The sequence below is a fragment of the Meleagris gallopavo genome, chromosome 2, assembly GCF_905368555.1.
Source record: "Meleagris gallopavo chromosome 2, MGAL_WU_HG_1.1, whole genome shotgun sequence".
NCBI classification, from domain to species: Eukaryota; Metazoa; Chordata; class Aves; order Galliformes; family Phasianidae; genus Meleagris; species Meleagris gallopavo.
The window spans coordinates 103,965,806-103,980,443 of NC_139405.1; the positions used below are offsets into that span (position 1 = coordinate 103,965,806).

The following is a 14,638-nucleotide window of genomic DNA, read 5'->3' on the forward strand; positions in this document are numbered from 1 at the left end:
GGAGAAGCCTTCCCTGACCCTGCTCTAGTGGTCTATCACCTCCAGAGTGGCATTTTTCCTATCTCATGGGAATTCACATCCAGAACTTTGTGTTTGCTGCCTCTCAGTCTAGTAATGGGCACCTACCTCCACAGCATCTAGCTCTGTGCAGTGTGACCTACCTATGGAAATGAGCACTCACCAGAAATACAAACCAGCAGTTCCTGAAAAGCAGCTTTGGTTAGACCAGTCTACAGCAGAAGCTGCTGCCACAAATGTAATAATGCACTGGTCCTCCCTCAGATGTGCATGTGAAGGTGTTCACACAACAGGAATGGGTTGCCACTGGAAAAATTGGCTGACAATTTGTATTTAAGAAGCTGTATGGTTAGCAGAGATCAGATGGCTGTACAAACCAGTGAGGCATGGTCACTATGAGCAGGTCTGGAAGCCCTCTAGGTATGTCCTTCCCATCTCATCCACTCCATTTCAGCTGCAGCAGGAAAATACAATTTAAATTAGCTTGCTAGCTTCAGCACATTACTTTCCAGTTTCCCAGCTTCCTGCTGTCACAAGGAATCAAGTGGGAGATGCACTGCTTCAAGGTTCTTGCCGGTCTCTGCTTCAAGGATCTTTCCCATTCAGGTATACAGGGCATTTCTCAGCCACCTGCTCAGACCAGAGGACACTGAAGAAAAAGCTAAAAATGAGCTCACCAACATGACAAGAGGCCTGCAGCCATTTAAAGAGCAATACAGTGAAAGTTGTTCTGTTACGTGCTAATCTCCGTCAAAATTTGAGCTTCCTAATGGTTCATCAGTAAAAACCTGCTCACAAAACAAAAAAAAACTCTTCAAGTTGCCAGTGCGCTGACATTCATTAAAAGGAGACAGCAAGCAGAATACAAAGCAATTTCCTTCTTTAGTATTTAGACTATAGACATCAAGGTTGAAGACAAATTTGCAGTAACATCTCTTTTGCAGATGCATCTATAACCAAAAGCCACTTCCAACCTTAGATGATTGTCTAAAGGTCATGCAACCCTAAAACTGGTGGCCATTTGGAGCATCCCTCTTTGGAGATCTCCCCAACCCCCAGCCGTGGTGCTGGGCACCCTGCTCTGCGTGCCTCCGTTGGGGTAGGGGGGGCCAGAGGCACTCAAGGTTGCCTCCAGCTCCAAGCACCTTGGAATTAGTTGGGCTGCCAAATAATTGCCAATTAACAAAGGCAAGGGCACCATGCAAAATTGGTCACACTCCTCATTCTGACCAGATGGCCTCCAGAAGTCCCTCCCAAAATCAGCCGTTCTGAACTGCAGCTGTGGCTTGACAACTGAAAATATCAAAAGTTATTTCCACGATAGCTTGCTCAGAAAGACATCTACATCCTCAGTGTTCTGGTTCTCCCTAGAGAAGTTAATTAGTTGTTTCTATCACGCACTATAATGGTCACACCTCTAAGCTTAGAGCTGAGGAACTTCTAAACTTGAAACGGCAATTGCTATTTCTCTGGCTGCTTCCTCCATAAGAAGCCACCCCATGAACTGCTAGAGGTTCTGCCACGACAAATTTATACAGTACCACGCTGTGTCTACAAGCTGTTAGTGGGCTGTAAATGTTCCTCAGCTGTAAGGTCATTTTAACAAGATTCAGAGCTGATGAAAAGCAAAAATAAAAAATGACCAAAGTCATTATGGAATGGCTCGAAGGATGCAGACTACACTTGATATCCCCAGAACTTGTGAAAACTCTGAAGAACTTCAGAACCTACAGATGAAGTAAGTTATGACATCTGCTATTCAGGAGCTAAAACTATCACAGGACTCAAAACCAAGATTTATACTCTCAAAAGAGGCCTCAGAACAGCTCAGCTTTGCAGAGCTCTTCTCCTGGGCAAGGAGAAGCTCCCTCTCCAGCAGGGCAAGGCATAATTCCACAGGCAGTGCAACCAGCCAGCAGCAAGAACAAGGCCATTGGCCAGACACAGGATGCACATTTCTTCTGTTGTTGGGTAGTTTCAGTTTCAAATGGCTTCTAAAAAGATTCCTTTCCCTGTTATAATTTGTCCCCTACATTCAACCTCAGTGGGCTCCAGTAAGAAGTCCAGCTCTTACAAAAATAATTTAAGAACCTTGCAACCATTTCAAAGTCCCTTCCCACACTTAAACTGTGGTAGGGTGCTTTTGTGTGGTTTGGTTTTAGGAAAGGATTATTGGATAGGATGAGAGTTAATGGTTTCAAGTTGTAACAGGGAGGTTTGAGTCAGATATTAGGAGAAATTTCTTCTCCAGAGGAAGCAAAGAACAGGCTAACCAGGGAGGTGGTGGGGTCACACCATCCCTGGGGATGTTCAAGAAGTAAGGAGATGTGGCACTGAGGGACGTGATCGGTGGGCATGGTGGGATGGGCTGGGGTTGGAATCAATGAGGTCTTTTCCAATCTCTATGATTCCACTGGAAGAAGACTTTCCCAGAACCAAGCTGTGAAGGAACAACTGCCCCGAGACCACAGAAGGAGCACACCACTCAGCTCACTCAACCCTGCCTTATTTCTTAGCTCTGCAGCAGAAGGAAATTGACAAAGTATTGAAGAATAGCTGTGCAATTTCAGTGGCAAAGTGTTCTGCCAAGAATGAGGAGAGCCACTTTGTTGGTCCTACACCTACTCTGAGATGTAAGAATATCTTGCAGGTGTACAAACAGCATTCTGACTTGTGCTCGCTTTTTCAATGAGTTCTATGCTGGTGATCTGCATCCTCTCGAGCTCTCCTCTTCCAAGAGTGACCAGGAAGGAGCTCTTTTCCCAGGCAAGCACGATGCCCATTTCATAGCACACAGGCTGCTGGGGAAGCCTCACAAATATGGATGGCACAGCTCTGAACTGCACAGAACTCTCCAGCTTTTCTTTCCCTTTGAAGACAAGCAACATTACTGTCCTCCTTATCAGTCAGGAGGAGGCACCATTCCCATACCCACAGAGGACGACCTAACTGTAGCTTCTGATTTTCAACTAGCAAAAACAGGAGGGAAAAAGAAGTAAGAAACCTTATGGAAGTCTAAAATTAGAGCTGGCAGCTCACTCCTACAAACAGACTGAGCAGCTCCAGCCCTGCTCACACAACCACCCCCTTGTCAGGAAGGGAATCACCTCCCCAAGGCTGCCTGGAGCCAAACCTGCAGAGCATCTTGCGAGGAATTTGGGAGGAGAGACTTGTCAATGAGGCACAGATGATCCACCCACAGAAGGGCAGGTGAAAGCCCTGAAGCCAAGCCACGATGACACACTCCTCTCTAATCTAAATAGGACCAGAGAAAAATAAAACTTGGCTTTTATACTTCCTTTTTATTTCTCCAGAAGTGGTTTTAGCAGCTTTTTGGGTTTCTTCATAGAAGAAATTCAATGGATACTCAAAAGAAGCAGCTGGAGTAGCATGTTTTTATTTACACTGAGATTAGATACACTTCCTCGTTCAAACACTGACTCAATCAGCATTTGGGCAAAAGCAGTACCATACAAGGACTGAGACCCACACACTAGTTCTACAGTGGTGGTTCTGTGAAAATACTTGAGAAAACAAAACATTCACAGCTATGGAGAAAAGACCATGGAAGATATCCACCAAAGAAGCTAACGCTGCTCTTACAGTGACCACTTTTAACAGACCCAAGGGGACTGAGTCAGTAACACTCCCACCTCCCCCCTCAAACAGCTACTCATGTTCAAACAAATGTGGTTCTCTGTTGCTGCCATCTAGCCTATGTATTCAGGTTCAGGGAACGTTCACAGCTGGCATTCTGTGAGTTAGCACTGATTCTGGGCATCTTCAAAGCCCTGTCTGAAAGCGCTCGGACTTGTCTACACTACATTGCCAACAGAGATAAGGCAAGTGGGATTCATTCATAAGGACAAAGCCTAGAGCCACGTATGGTTATGGTGCAGATTCACAGAGTATTTTTTCACGTGCATTTCATTTTTGCTGTGTGCAAGCAGTGACCTGTAGGAAAGGATCTCATGGGATTGAGGCGGCCTGTCAAAATAGGCAAATAAAGAAAATCAGGATGACAGATCATGTGAGAAGTATAAGCCTGGCTTCAGGATGCCTTACATCTCCAAAAGTGACAGTACTGGTCCTAGGCTGACCTTTAAAATCACACAAATAAATTACTGGTTTGAGTACTAGAATAAAATGACAAATACAGGAAAAATAATCAGCCAGAATCACTCAAGGTACTGTTACAGAACATCTAGCCTCTTCCACTAAAAAAGAAACAGCCACAACAACAACAACAACAAAAAAATAGCAGCCAAATTGTTCTAAAAGAAGCATAAATCACTTTTTCTTTACTCACTTCAAGTGGTACCTGCAATCTTCCCTGCAATTCCCAAGTCCCTGTAACAGAACCAAGCACGTCCTCTGAGCTACACCAACATGCTGTGAAGCTTCTTCCCACACAGCTGCCAAGTGGCAGCTCAACATGAATCAAAGCAGAGGGAGATGGCTGGCTGGGGCCAAACAAGTGACTGCTGGACATTAGTTGGGCTCCCCGTTCTCTCTGCCTCATTCCAGAAAACCTACAACAACTCATCACTTCTCAACCTATTCCCTATCTGGAACTGGAGATTCAGAGAAGGATGTACCTCATAGAACCACAGAATGGCCTGGGTTGAAAAGGACCTCAAAGATCATCTAGTTTCAAGCCCCATGCCATGGCAGGGTCACCAAACACAATATATCTAACCAAAACAATGTATCTAACAATATAAGGAATAGATGCTGAAATAAAAAGCCTTACAGTCATAAGTGGCAGTGTTTAAGAGACTGTGTTTTGTTAATAAATAGCTCACCATCAGAAAAAAACTGTTTTTATTTTATTAATTGAAAACAATTTGCACTGAAAGACAACTCAAAACTTGAATACTTTGGTACACATCAACAGGAGACTCTACATCCTGCCTGCAAACTTGTACCATGTTTTACCAGCCTGAGAGTCTTGCAGCTTCTTGCTATCTCAATACAACCAAGAATGGGGAAATGGCTATAATCTGCTCTCAAAGGCTTTGTCATGGTTTCCTGCCAGAACTTCCATAAAAAAGAGGACTAAGGATCTGGTGAGCTACATGAGCTCATCTGACAAGCTGGAGGTTGGAAACACATGATCTTTACGATCCCTTCCAACCCCAGCCAGCCTGTGACTTAAGTTTCACACCTCATATAACAATTTTTCCTTTAATAAATGCTGATTTGAGCTAAGTCCACCTATCAAAACCTATGACTTGTGAGAATCCCAACAATCCCAGTCTAGGCACCAACAGACACTGGCACAAACTGAAATGGAATTGCTTAAGAACTACTAATCGTTTAAGTCTTAACCTAAACAAAACTTTATTATGTCATTTCAACATTTAAGAGGAAAGACTACTACATGGTATCCAAATAAGGATGAGTCAGTAGGATGGATAGCTAAACTAGAGAAACTGAGCTTGGTATCTGATTGCTCCTACCAGCATCTTTTGGGATTGGGGCTGTTTAAAAAGGTGGACAATGATAGGACAAGGGGGAATGGTTTTAAACTGAGACAGGGGAGGTTTAGGCTAAATATTAGGAGGAAGTTTTTTACCCAGAGGGTGGTGAGGCACTGGAACAGGTTGCCCAAGGAGGCTGTGGATGCCCCATCCCTGGAGGCATTCAAGGCCAGGCTGGATGTGGCTCTGGGCAGCCTGGTCTGCTGGTTGGTGACCTGCACATAGCAGGGGGTTGGAACTGGGTGAGCATTGTGCTCCTTTTCAACTCAGGCCATTCTATGATTCTATGAGGAATCTGTGGTCTCCTAATACTCATCAGCAGCTTTTAGAGAGGGGAAACAACCTACTGTCAGGTTAGACTAAACTTCCACATCAACTGCAAGAGAACCTGAGGTTCAGATTGATTACATGCATGGCATTTCTGCCCTTTGCCCCACTCCCTGCACTCTTCCCCTTTTTTTTTGTCCTTCCCCTCCAAACTGTGGCCTTGACAGACTGGATCTTTTGCACAACATCAGATTTCTTCCCCGAGGCTCTGCCCAAAAACACATTCTGAATTGCTAGAAGCGTTCATGAGTGTTAAGTACCTAACATTGGATATCAGGAAAAATCAGGAAGGAGTGGTGATACGTTGGCACAGGCTGCCTGGGGAAGTGGTATACCATCCCTGGAGGTATTCAAGAAAGGTACAGATGTGGCACTGAGGGACATGGTTAGCAGGCATGGTGGGGACATGGGTGGAGTTTGGTAACTTTAGAGGTCTTTTCCAACCTGAATGATTGTAACATTTGCTGAACTTCATGTTGTCACCAGCAAGGTTACCAATACAGATCAGCACATTCCCAGTTTTGGAAGGATTGAAGGTGCAGTGCAATTAGTGTTTGTAGGTACACTGCTGACAAATTACCAACACTTAATTTGTTTGGCATCAAAGCAGACCTGAGGCTGGTAAGCCTCTGACAAACCAAATGTTGTACTGCACTCAAATGAAGCGTGTTGCCAAGGCAGGAATTCAACCCTACTTTCATCACCTCCCTAAGAGCTGAATGAGGATATTTCCTTACTGTTAGACAAACCAATATTTCTTTCCAGAAAACAGAACATCTTTCTGTTATCTACAACTTGAGCAGATCTTGTTATCAGCAGAATTTTTTACACTTGGACCCTTCTGTACTTCCTGCAAAGCATATGTTGCTGTATTAAACTGGCAACACAGAGGAGGGGACATAATAAAGTCAAATCTAGGATGACTGTTTCCTTCCAAAATAGATGAGCTGGCATGTAGTCTTCTTTCCTTGCTTCTTCTTTACTTTTAGAAGATAGAAATACTTTCTACTTCATAGCAAGTGCCCATATTAGCAGATAAACCTGTGTATCTCAGGGGCCATATGCAAGCAAAGACTCGAGAATTAAAGCCATGGTAACAGCATACCATAGGTTCCAGGTTTGTCATCTGAGTTACTCTTTGTAAAGCAGATCAGTAACATCTAAACACTCAATACCCTCCTTGTATGGAACATAAAGATCTCTAACGCTACTGCAGGCAATACTAAAGAAAATAGCACGAGAGTTTTCTAGATTAGGATTTGTAAGTAAAGTTGCTTTTTTTTTTTAAATTATTTTTTATTTCCTGAAGTGCTTTAAGTTTTTGCTTTGGGTCATTTCCATTGAACTACAGTCACTCTCTTTAAATAAGATTAAATAACAAGTAGTTAAGTTTACCTATGTGATTGGAGTCTGAACTGCCTGATCAGATCCAGTTCATTCCATTCAAGAGCTGCAGATGAACTGGGTGCAGCATATATTTATTATGACCCTCATCTACCTTTCTTGGTGAGAAATACCAGCAACTTTAGGGATTTTTTTGTATATATATTAGCAACTGGGATCTAGACCCCAGTTCCACAAGTATTTTAACATTTCAGTCCCAAAGACACACATGAGTAAGGAGTTAACAGTAAACGAAGCTGTAACCAAGATGTTATCTTGTTTTACTGCAGTGGACACTTAACTCACCTGATTTCCTTAAGTCCTTCTTTCTGGATAACTTGAAGAATTTCTTTATGGCTCATAGGTGTATTAGGATATTTCTCCAGGACCTGGCAAACAAAGTAGATGGAGAGTATGTTACTCATTTGTATTTTCATTTTAGTGTTCTACTGCACAAAAGACTATGTTTAGAGATCTAGACTTTGAGATACAACCAAGGAAGAACCACTGACTTGCATCTTATGACCAGCTCTCCCAGAAGACCTGCTTTAGAGCAATTTCCAAACTTGATTTCCATGGCATTGCATCTAGATGTCACTTCCTAAAGAGAACAAAACCCATGCTCTGCAATAACGAAGTGGCTTCATCACCATCCCCTTCACACGGCGATTTTTGAGCACCTACTGAAGTACCAAATATATGGAGCTTGTGAGAAACAAATACCTGAGCTACCAAAAGCTGCTGAATTACCAGCAGGGAAGGCCATGTAGTGCAGGCTCTGTCTTACATCAGTTAATGCCCCTCTAAAATGGGATCAGATAAAGCTGAAACAACTTCGAATCAAATTGATTATTAGAATTAAGGCTTTGGGGAAGTATGGTGTTCAATACCAATAGGTTTCTTAGAACATTTTTCCCATAAAATTCAGGCTTCAATTTTGGAAATACAGGCTCAGAAAATACTTCCTGTATTAAAGAAGTCAAATATATTCTGTCCCTCTCCCGGCCCACAGTAGGCACAGGGGTGTGCTTGTGTGTCACTCACTGCCCTCAAGACACAAACCATACTCCTTCCTTCTGCTCAGCAGTGGACAGACAGATGCTTCTGGGGGAACATATCAGCTACTACACAGGATTTGGATATTTTAAGCAATATTTGCATTGGGGAGGAGCAGGAAATGCCTCATTTCCTTCTTAATCATCCACTTTTGACCTGAACCCAGCATAGCAACCCTTGGATCCCGACATATCTTTGACCAGAATCAGAAACACTGCAAATATGCACCAACATGTTCGCTCGTCACTGCCAAGGATTCAGTACTGAGTGTACAGTGGCATAAAATGGTACTTTTTCCACCATTCACTTCGAAAAATATCTGAAAACTCATTCTGCACAGCATGCTGAAAGTATGTGAAAGACAAAAATAAAAAAAGTCAGTCTCAATTTTCACATGCAGTACCAACTCCTTTATGGCAGCAAAACAAAGGAGAAAAAAGCCACAGTATAGCTCTGTCAACAAGAAACTTCAGGACATTCACACAGACAAGAGCAAGAAGTGTTTGCAAGCCCCAGTTAACTGTTAGTATTGACTATGAAATAATGCCCATCTCACTATACCCAGGATCAAACAAGTAGCAAGAAGGCATAGGCAAGGATAGGACAAGGGGGAATGGTTTTAAACTGAGACCGGGGAGGTTTAGGTTGGATATTAGGAGGAAGTTTTTCACCCAGAGGGTGGTGAGGCACTGGAACAGGTTGCCCAAGGAGGCTGTGGATGCCCCATCCCTGGAGGCATTCAAGGCCAGGCTGGATGTGGCTCTGGGCAGCCTGGGCTGCTGGTTGGTGACCTGCACATAGCAGGGGGTTGGAACTGGATGAGCATTGTGCTCCTTTTCAACCCAGGCCGTTCTATGATTCTATGACATGATGAAGGCTGTCTGTGGCAACCTTTACTTGGCTTCTCCCCCCTCCCTACACACACCAGTGAAGACATTAACCTACATGAAATTCAACCTGCCAGCAAGATGGCTTGAGTATTGCTACAGAAAACAGAACCAAGTCTTCAGAGACGTGGTTGTTTGACAGCACTCAGCTCTAAGGAGGAAAAAGAAACAGTAGGAGAGGAGGAGGCAGCAAAACAAGTTGTTATGGTGCTGTGGCAGCACAGCAGGACATGGTTGGAGAACAAGAACAGAGAATGAAGCTGTAGGACCACAGCGGTCTGTGTAACCTAAGTGACACAGCAAGATGGGAAGAGATCAGGTCTCAGATTTTCACTTAAAACGAGCAAATACGTAAGGAGGATGGAGAGAAGGACGCGGAAGCATGCAGAAATGGAGAAAGATCTTTGCATTCTCAAGTTGCCTCTGCCATCACAATGCACTGGAAAAAGTACCACATGGAGTTGCAGACTAACAGAACAAAGAAAGTTATAATTGGGAAGCGAAGGACAAACCAGAAGCGTTAGGATTTTAGGCTCACGTGACAGGTAAGGCACAACCCAAGAGAATGTTCCTCAGTCATTATGTCTGTGCCATAAATTCAGCACTGAAAACCGTTTCATGAACTGTGAGTTCAAGAAGACATCTATACCGAGGGAAACAAAACGCTGCCTTATTGCAAAAAGGCATGAACAGGAATGAAGTCCACTGTAAAAAGGCTTTTGGATGGCTGAAAATGCTTTATCCCATGAGTACTACGCAATTAGGTATGGTTAAAAGAAAACAAAAAAACTAACACGCAGGGTTGAAGATTCAGGAAACATGCCCAATTACTTAAGCTTGGTCTAGACAAGCTCATCTGGAAAAACAACTCTGCTGGCTGAGCAGCCACAGCTCCTCAGAGCAGCAGAGATTTCACACGAAAATTCAGGGACTTGGTTACAGCGGTCAGATGCTTCCCAGAAGTCTCCAAGCACATCTTGTGCACAGCCAGATCCAAGGACACACCAACAAGGAAGAGTTCAAGCAACCCATGCTGAAAGTGGACACCAGCCCAGTGCAGTCTTTCACAGAATCATTCAGGTTGGAAAAGATCATCGTGATCCCAAACCCCAACGTGCCAATGTCCCTCAGTGCCACATCCCCACGTTCTCTGAACACCTCCAGGGACGGTGACCCCATCAGCTGTGCCACCGCATCACTGCTCTTCTGGAGAATGTTTCCTCATATCCAACCTGAATCTCCCCTGGCACAACTTGAGGCCATTAAGTCTTATCCCAAGGGCAAGCAGCATGCCAAATTGCAAGCGTTCCAAGTCTCGCCTACTTAGATAAGCAGAGCAGTCTGCATCTTGATATGCATAACTACTATATGCCACTTTACAGGCTGATCAAGAAGAACCAGGGAGAGGAGGATGGAAGAGACTTTAGGAGATAGATATTCCTCAAGTAGCTTCTCTCCTTTGCCCTTTAAATGCTATACTAGATTAAGGACTTTCTGATTACCGTGTAAATAAATGTAAAGGTAGCCACTGCCATCTGCCCCAGGTGCATTTTGAGATGAAAAGTCAGGATCCAGCCAGGCTGGATGTGGCTCTGGGCAGCCTGCTCTGCTGGTTGGTGACCCTGCACATAGCAGGGGGTTGAAACTAGATGATCATTGTGGTCCTTTCCAACCCAGGCCATTCTATGATTCACAAACTGCCTTCCTACTATACTAGGCACCATCTAAAGAATAAACCAACAAAGGCCAACAATTAGTTATTAAAAAGCTGCCTCATTACTAAAGCCTAGCTATAAATGCTTGAAAGTGACAACGTTCCATATAGGTGAAGCTGTATACTTAAGATAATGTCACCCATGCTCAGATTACGTTGCCTTGGGTGTTGAAACAGAGCGATTGGCTCATTGTTGACAGAAACACTTGAGTTCTTTTTTTTTGCAGTGTCTGCTGCTTTGACCCCTGAAGCTGTTCTGCTTTCGGCAAAGAAAAGAGGATCACAGAAAGAAAAGATTTCTTAATTCTGTATCTCGGAAGGAAGGCAACTTTCTAACTCTTATGGCAATAATGCTGTGAGATATTTATTTATAATACCTGAAATTGAACTTCCAGGACAAGATTTGAGAAGCTAAGTATCTATATCAATTGAACCTGGAAAGACAACAAAACATCTCCACAACTCCATCCTACCACACAAAGTCCAACAAAACAAACAACAAGGCTTTGCTCCTCCTTTTTCCTCAATTTGCTCCTCTTCTCAGGTTTCCCAGATTTACGAGCACCAGGAAGAAGACAACAGCATCAGATTTGTGGAGGTGTTCCAGAACTAGGAGATGTGGCACTGAGGGATGTGGTCAGTGGGCACGGCGGGGGTGGGCTGAGGTCAGACTTAGTGATCTTGGAGGTCTCTTCCAATCTGATTGATTCTATGGAAGCAGAAGGCCAGTTCAGCAGCAGGCTGTGTGATAAGAACAGGAAAGCACCTCACTAGAAGATGTTTTAAGATGTTTTAAGAGATATTATAAAAGTAAACCTGATGATGGAAATTACTTCAAGACTTGTCTCTTATCACAGTTTTGCTGAACTCAGGTTTCAAGTCCACAACGTACTCCCAGGTTAAGTTATCACCGCTCAACCCAGAGTGATACTTCTGCACCTCTGGGCTGCCCACGGGTGTTGCCAGCTGAGACAAGCTGCAAAACCCTGAAGCATTCCTACAGTAAGCTGTATTTCCAGCATCAACCTGCAGAAGGGCTTACCCATAAGCAATGATCTTCTTAAGTATTTCAGATGCCACAGGGTTGACCAGTGGCAACCTCACTAGAAGAAGAGCAGGAAGGATGGAGCTGGAAACAACACGATGGACACCATCAGGTCTGGGGCCCCCAATACAAGAAGGACAGGGAGCTGTTGGAGAGGGTCCAGAGGAGCCACAAAGATGATCAGGGGACTGGAGCACCTCCCCTATGAAGACAGGCTGAGAGAGCTGGGCTTGTTCAGCCTGGAGAAAAGAAGGCTGTGGGGTGAGCTCATTGCAGCCTTTCAGTGCCTAAAGGGAGCCTACAAACAGGAGGGGATTTGACTCTTTACAAGGGTGGATAATGGCAGGACAAGGAGAAATGGTTTTAAGTTGAAGGAGGGAAGCTTTAGGTTGGATGTCAGGGGGAAGTTCTTTCCTAGGAGAGTGGTGAGGTGCTGGAACAGCTGCCCAGAGAGGCTGTGGATGCCCCGTCCATCCCTGGAGGTTTTCAAGGCCAGGTTGGGCAGCCTGGTCTACTGTCAAATGTGGAGGTTGGTGGCCCTGCCTGCTGCAGAGTGGTTGGAGCTTCATAATCCTCGAGGTCCCTTCCAACCCAAGGCATTCTGTGATTCATCACAACCACAAAACTCATGCAGCGGGAGCTTACAAGCAGTACTGTGTTGAAGCACCGTGTCAAAGCATGAACACTGAGTGCAAGCAGGAGGGATTTAAAAGCTGAAAAGCAAACATGCACAACCCTAAATCTGGTCATTCAGGGTTTGCTGCTTTGGGAGAAGTATGGCATCTGCCAGCACTGCTAACCCCACAGCCAACACAAACCTCATCTTTACGCAGAATCCTGTATCAGTAAGATTGGGAAAGACCTCTAAGATCACAGAATGGCCAGGGTCAGAAGGGACCTCAAAGATCATGAATCTCCAACCCCCCTGCCACATGCAGGGCCACCAACCTCCCCATTTAATACCAGGCTGCCCAGGACTCCATCCAACCTGGCCTCGAACACACCTCCAAGATCCCTTAGTCCAACTGCCAACCTGTGCCCAGAATGTCTCTCCGTCCCACATTTACCCTTTTCTTGAACACCTCCAGGGACAGTGACCCCACCGCCCCCCGGGCAGCTGTGCCAATACATCACCACTCTTTTGGAGAAGTAGTTTCTCCTAATACCCAACCTGAACCCTCCCCTCGAAAAAAGCTTTCATCTTATTTTCATTTTCAAATGAAATCAATAGACTTCATATCTCAAACCTAGCGATAAAGCATCTATTCTTAATAGGAACTCTCAAAAAAAGCTCCAATCATTCTTCTGTGCTACACTGGACCAGCTATAACACACTTATGAGGCCTTTTAATGAGACTGAAGACTGTACACACACAGTGAAGCTCCTTGGTACTGGCCATTGGTACGGTCAAGTTGTACTGCAGACACACTGAACAATTATCTGCATGCCACTGAAGCAAAGTGATGAGTGCTACCATTACTATATGAATGCAACAAATTGCATGACATCTGCTGCTGCATCTGCAAGATACGGGACATTTAACTCATCTGTGCTCCTCAAAGTCTCTAGAGTGCACGGAATCTCTGGGTAGAGATGAGTTCTGTATCTCCTCATTTTAGATTTTATTACTTTCCTCAATTCTTTGACAAGAGGAGGAGGAGTGGAAACCACAGGAAAAGCATCCCTTAAAGCTTAAGAGCCAGAGAAAGCTATTATTATATATTATACTGACTGACAATTAATTGCAAAAAAAAAAACTTAGGAATAAAGCAATGGCAACCTCAACTGCAATACCTTTGTGTTTAGTGAACAGAGAGAAGAACAGTGAGAAGAAGGGCATTACGCTTCAAAATGTTACAGTCAAAGATCCAGTCTTCACTTTGGAGAGATATCTACACATATAAATGTCAACTAGATTCTTTCTAAAGAGATGCAGTTTAGATTTGTTTCCTTAATTTGTTCTCCTCCAGTTTTTTTACTAGGAAAAGTAAAATTACTGCTCCTCCAGAGCTTAGCATTGCAATGAACCATGTACATCACAAAATGTGGAGTTAACTGCACATCCCTACTGCTCCTCTTTGCAGTGCCTGGCTGCTCCAGCTCTGGCTGCTCAGCCTGAACAAAGCTCTTGGCACAGATTTCCATCCAGCAAAGTGGAACCATCAGAGCCACAAACTCTGCTCCTGACATTTCAGCATGCTGCCTAACAGTCCTAACACTGAGCAGTGGGAATCGGGGACCTCCTTCCAGCAAGATAATTGAATTCAGCACTTAACCATACATCCCTGAGTATCAACTGTTAGTGGATGCTTCTCAGACTGAACCAGTCAGAGGTCAAGCCTCTGCTACCAAGTGCCCATCCACTCTTCTTCAAAGCCACCAGACTGCAGATGACATTGGAAAAATAGCTCCTTCCTGTTAGATCTGACTCCAGGGCTTCAGGAAACTCAGTAACGTCCACCAAACCCAATGTTTACTGCTGACTGCTGGGCAGCTAAAGAGCACTACAGGGAAGCTCCTCCACTCACCGCAGGAAGCAAATCCGCACACACATTCACAGGTGCCAAAGTTCAAGGCTGGGTGAAAGCTCCATGCACTAAATTAGCATTCACCTCACTAAAGTGCATTACACCACGAGCAGGCAGAGTCCTTAAAAGGCTGCAATGAATCATTCATGAATGAGGGAGCTAAAACCCTCCTCCAGGGAATTAAGAATAGGCCTCC

At 44.3% G+C, this 14,638-nt stretch overlaps 1 protein-coding gene across 1 annotated transcript in view; it reads right to left on the reverse strand.

Annotated features, from left to right (window-relative positions):
• Positions 1-14,638, reverse strand: part of ASXL2 (ASXL transcriptional regulator 2) — an 86,494-nt gene that overhangs the window by 58,536 nt on the left and 13,320 nt on the right. Inside the window, exon 2 of the mRNA XM_085218204.1 lies at positions 7,518-7,600. Coding sequence (XP_085074330.1) covers positions 7,518-7,600 — 83 coding nt within the window. The remainder of the gene's footprint in view (positions 1-7,517; positions 7,601-14,638) is intronic.